Below are 5,839 nucleotides of genomic sequence, written 5' to 3' on the forward strand. Positions count from 1 at the left end.
AAAAAAAAAAAATTAGCCAGGCATGGTGGCACGTGTCTGTGGTCCTAGCTACATAGGAGGCTGAGGTGGGAGGATCACTTGAGCCCAGGAGGTCAAGGCTGCAGTGAGCTGTGATCATGTCACTGCATTGCAGCTTGGGTAAAAGAGCGAGACCCCCATCTCAAAAACAAACAAAACAAAAAACTTTTGGTAATAAACGATAAATGACCCTAATAGGAAAAACACATTAAGTCATTACCAGCTCTTAACACCATTCTGTGATTTCATTGGCACATTATTGTGTATGTGTCACTTAGCTTTCTAATGACCCCGCCCAATTTTGTTGGCAGAATAGGTGGAGAGGTATGAAGAACGAGGAACACTGCCAGGGGAGTTTCTTGCTCTGCAAAATAAGGGAGTGCGTACTGAATTACCTTTTCCAGCTCCAACATCCAGGATTTCAGCACTACCTGCAGAGTAGTGGGAGGAGAGCTAGGTAAGAAATTAAAAAGAGACCTAATGGAGTATGTGGCACCTTGCTACTGCTGGGGTCCATCCCCACACCTCATGCTCATGAGACGGAAACAAGCTTCTTGGAGCTCTTCCTTATCTACAGGGCTCTCCTCACAGGGCCTGGAAGTTCTGCCCCAGCCCTGTGGGGATTTTCTAGAGTCATTTGCCTCTCTTTAAAGCCTTAGCAGAGGGAGCCGGTGTGGGGAAGGTGTGGTAACGTAGATGGCAATGCTTGTCAGAACAGAGTAGAGCCCCTCTTCCATGCTTTGCAGCCTCTGGGCCTAGGGCTAGCATTATTCTCCCCTTTTATAGCCATCTGTTGATTTCACCTTATCTTGCACTAAGCAATGGGCTTCTTGTGGGCAGGTGCTGTCTCTCACCCATCTTATTTCTCTCTGGCTCTTTCATGGGGCCTGCTGCGTGGTAAGTGCTCAGTGTTCAGTGAGTGAATGGACAGGAAAGGGCAGGGAAGTGAATCAAATCTCCTCAGGTTGAGACATCAGCAGCATCTGTGATCCTTTCCTCATTTGGACCTTCACACCCAATTAGGCTCTAAAATCTAGTGAGGTTTTTTTTTTTTTTTTTTTTAACAGAGTCTTGCTGTTGCCCAGGTTGGAGTGCAGTGGCGTGATCCTGGCTCACTGCAACTTTCACCTCCCGAGTTCAAGTGATTCTCCTGCCTCCAGAGGAGCTGTGATTACAGGCACCCACCATCATGCCTGGCTCCTTTTTGTATTTTTGTAGAGACGGGGGTTTCATCATGTTCCCGAGGCTGATCTCGAACTCCTGACCTCAGGTGATCTGCCTGCCTCAGCCTCCCAAAGTGCCGGGATTACAGGCGTGAGCCACTGCGCCCAGTCCTAAAATCCAGTGATTTTTATTTCTCAGTGTCTGTTTCTATGGCTGCCTCCCTAAGTTCTTTCTCTGTTGGGTAGTGGGCTTCGGCCTAGCTTTCTCATCACCACTTCACCCTTCCTTACCCATCCTGTACAGATAGATTTTTCTAAAGTACATTTTCAGCATATCTCTGGGCTGCTCAGACCATTTCCTCCACTCGACATCCAAATTAATCAGCTCGCTCTTTTGTGTCTTACCATCCTATCCATCCTTCTAATAAGAACATCCTGAGCTTCTGGGGAGGAGGTCTCATCTCACATTCTCTGCCCAAGCCAGATGGTTTCAACATAGTCCTGCCTCTGAGCCCTTATGCAGGCCATCTCCCTGCCTGTCCCAATTACTAGCTTCTGTCCAGAGCTTGGTAAGCCCACTTCTCCCAGAGAAGCCTCCTGGGGTCATCCCAAGCCACCTCGAATGTTCTCTTTGGTAGCACTTGGTCACAGCAACCTTGGGCACCAAGCTGAGTATAGAATGGAGTCCAATCCATGTTGACATGATTTTTAAATGGTGGCAACAGCCATGTGCCATCTGAAGCAGGAATGGGGAAAGAGAAGCAGTGACTAGCCTATACAAATTAGCCGGGTGTGGTGGCGGGCGCCTCTAATCCCAGCTACTCAGGAGGCTGAGGCAGGAGAATCGCTTGAACCTGGGAGGTGGCGGTTGCAGTGAGTCGAAATTGAGCCACTGTGCTGCAGCCCGGGGGACAGAGCAAGACTCCATCTCAAAAAAAAAAAAAAAACTCTGGGAGGCCAAGGTGGGAGGGATCACGAGGTCAGGAGTTCAAGGCCAGGCTGCCAACATGGTGAAACCCCGTTGCTACTAAAAATACAAAAATTAGCCGGGCGTGGTGGCAGGCGTCTGTAATCCCAGCTACTCGGAAAGCTGAGGCAGAGAATTGCATGAACCTGGGAGGCGGAGATTGCAATGAGACGAGGTCCTGCCACTGCACTTCAGCCTGGCGACAGAGCGAGACTCCGTCAAAAAAAAAAAAAAAAAAAAAAAGAAAGAGTCGTCTACAGAGCCTTTCTTGGAAACTAGTGTGGAAAGAGAAGAGCAGCATGAAAAACCAAGGCCCTGACAGCCTGATATCCCACTCCCTCCTCCACAACTCTGTGCCCAGGGCCTGCCTGTTGTGCGGTGCTGCAGAGAATCCAGCACACTCCGCTCATGTGTGTGCCCAGGCATATTTTCTTTCTTGGCTACCTCTTTAGTCATTTGTTATGTGTTATGAAGAAATGAACTCCCAGCAAAATAATGTCTTTTGCACAGTCTTAAAGTGATACATTACCTAAGATCGTCATAGATGATTGTGAATTGGGTTGACCTGAAATCACCTAAGACCAGGGCAGGTTACCAAAGATGAAGATGGAATGTGGTATGTTGGGAGCTGTTGAGTACTGTGCCCTTCTTACCAGGGCATGTAGTTTAAGTACTGTGAAGCTCAAAACATTTTATTTTTCTTATTGCAAAAGTAATACAGAATTGTTATAAAGCATTTAGAAAATACAGACAAGCAAAAATAAAAATCTGCCATAATTCCACCATATTCTGGAGTCTATCTTTTATTTTTATTTATTTATTTATTTATTCTGAGATGGAGTTTCACTTTTGTCACCCAGCCTGGAGTGCAGTGGCGCGATCTCGGCTCACTGCAACCTCCACTTCCTGGGCTCAAGCCGTTCTCCTGCCTCAGCCTCCCGAGTAGCTGGGATTACAGGCACCCGCCACCACACCCGGCTAATGTTTTGTATTTTTTTAAGTAGAGACGGGGGTCTCGCCATGTTGGCCAGGCTGGTCTCCAACTCCTGACCTCAGGTAATCCACCCGCCTCTGCCTCCCATAGTGCTGGGATTGCAGGCATGAGCCACTGCGCCTGGCCGATTTTTACCTTTTACATCTTTCAAGACTTTTACGTATCTTCTCCCCGCTCTGTAATGGAGCGTATTTAATCACTGTCTTTGCTTAGGAATTTCTTGAGCTTTCAGTCTCTGCGCCCTCCCACCTCCATCACCTCCTCTCCTAGGGCATCCTCCTCCTCCTCTCTGCCTTTTTCCTGCCCTAGGATGATTTAAGGTGGGGATTATCCACATAGGCGGGACAGAGGCTAAGGCAAACCTCAGTGTGAAGACGGACATTGCGGATGGCCTGTGAAAAGTCCTTACTGGGCTCCTAAAGGCAGGGCGGTGGTACAGCCCTGGGCTCAGCTAAGTGAGGGATATGGATTAAGAGAATCAGGAAGCCCTCTGGGTATTAACTGTGCTGCACTCAGCCTACCACTTTATCCCACCTCTCTCTAGACCCTCTGCTTCAATGTGATGGCAGTCGTGGTTGGGGGCAGGGAAAGGGACACAGTGGCAGAAAGATTTTTACCTTTTCTTTTTTTGAGATAATCTTGCTCTGCCACCCAAGCTGGCATGCAGTGGTACCATCTTGGCTCACCGCAGCCTCTGCCTCGCAGGTTCAAGCCGCTCTCCTGCCTCAGCCTCCTGAGTAGCTGGGATAACAGGTGCCCACCACCACACCTGGCTAATTTTTGTATTTTTAGTAGAAATGGGGTTTCACCCTGTTGGTCAGGCTGGTCTTGAATTCCTTATTTCAGGTGATCCACCCGCCTTGGCCTCCCAAAATACTGGGATTACAGGCGTGAGCCACCGCGCCCAGCCAGACTTTTATCTTTTATTGAAGTTTAACATACACACAGTAAAGTGCTAAAAGTGGAGCGGCTAGATTTTTACCTTTTTTTTTTGAGACAGAGTTTTGCTCTTGTTGCCCAGGCTGGAGTGCAGTGGTGCAATCTTAGCTCAGTGCAACCTCTGCCTCCCAGGTTCAAGCGATTATCCTGCCTCAGCCTCCCAAGTAGCTGGGATTATAGGTATACACCACCACTCCTGGCTAATTTTTTGTATTTGGTAGAGACAGGGTTTCACCATGTTCATCAGGCTGGTCTCAAACTCCTGACCTCAGATGATCCACCTGCCTCAGCCTCCCAAAGTGCTGGGATTACATGTGTGAGCCACTGCACCTGGCCAAGTTTTACCTTTTTATTGAAATTTAACATACACACAGTAAACTGCTAAAAGAGCGTTCATCTGAAATGCACAACTCAATCAACTTTTACATTTGTGGGTGCCCAGGTGACCACATCACTGTGGTCTTAGTCAGCTGAGGCTTCTATAACTATACTATAAAGAGTGGTTGAAACAACAAACGTTTCTTTCTCACAGTTCTGAAGACTGGAAGTCTGAGATCAGGATGCCAAAGTGGTTGGATTCTTGGTGAAGGCCTCCTTCTAGGTTTACAGCTAGTGTCTTCTTGTGGCCTCACAGAGGGGAGAGAAAGATCATTTCTCTCATGTCCCTTCTTATAAGGGCACTAATCCCATTTCTGAGGGCTCCATCCTTATGACCTAATTCCTCCTAGAGGGCCCACTTCCTAATACAATCACACTGGGGATTAGATTTCAACATAGGAATTTTGAGGAGACACAAATACTTAGTACATAATACCAGCTCAAGGTAGAAAACATTTCCAGCATGCTAGAAACTTTCCTTATGTTCCTCTGCGGTCAATACAATATCCACTCCATACACCACCATTTCCCTGCCCCAACCCCCATCCATGGAAAGGTGAACACCATTTTGACTTTTTTGACTTTTATCAACATGACTCTTTTTTCCTTCCTTTTTTTTTTTTTTTTGAGACAGGGTCTTGCTGTGTCTCCCAGGCTGGAGTGCACTGTATTTTTAGTAGAGAGGAGGTTTCACCATCTTGGCCAGGCTGGTCTCAAACTCCTGACCTGAAGCAATCCACCTACCTTGGCCTCCCAGAGTGCTGGGATTATAGGTGTGAGTCACTGTGCCCAGCCCATTTTAGTTATTTTAAAATGTACAATTATTATTGACTATAGTCCCCCTCTTGTGCTATCAAATACTAGGTCTTACTCATTCTTTCAACTTTTTTGCTACCCATTAACCATCCACAGCTACCCTCTACCCTACTACCCTCCCAGCCTTTGGTAACCACCCTTCTAGTCTCTAACTCCATGAATTCAGTGGTTTTGATTTTTAGGCCCCACAAATAAGTGAGAATATGCGATGTTTGTCTTTCTGTGCGTGGTGTATTTCACTTAACATAGTGACCTCCAGTTCTATCCATGTCTTTGCAAATTACAGAATTTCATTTTTTTTTTTGTGGCTAAATAGTACTCCATTGTGTGTAAGTACATTTTCTTTGTCCATTCATCTGTCGACGGGCACTTAGGTTGCTTCCAAATCTTGGCTATTGTGAACGTGCTCCAGCAAACTTGGGAATGCAGATATCCCTTTAATATACTGATTTTCTGTCTTTTTTTTTTTTTTTTTTTTTGAGACAGAGTCTCGCTCTTCCACCCAGGCTGGAGTGCAGTGGTTCGGTCTTGGCTCACTGCAAGCTCTGCCTCCTGGGGTCACGC

The 5,839-nt window shown here is 46.9% G+C and overlaps 1 protein-coding gene across 1 annotated transcript in view; it reads left to right on the forward strand.

The window, feature by feature from the left end:
- LOC105536948 (chromosome unknown open reading frame, human C6orf99) overlaps positions 1 to 5,839 on the forward strand; it is a 50,957-nt gene that overhangs the window by 26,716 nt on the left and 18,402 nt on the right. Inside the window, 1 exon segment of the mRNA XM_011976436.1 lies at positions 335 to 475. Within this exon segment, the coding sequence (XP_011831826.1) occupies positions 345 to 475 (131 nt within the window). The 5' untranslated portion in view covers positions 335 to 344.

The sequence above is a fragment of the Mandrillus leucophaeus genome, unplaced genomic scaffold, assembly GCF_000951045.1.
Source record: "Mandrillus leucophaeus isolate KB7577 unplaced genomic scaffold, Mleu.le_1.0 Scaffold166, whole genome shotgun sequence".
NCBI classification, from domain to species: domain Eukaryota; kingdom Metazoa; phylum Chordata; class Mammalia; order Primates; family Cercopithecidae; genus Mandrillus; species Mandrillus leucophaeus.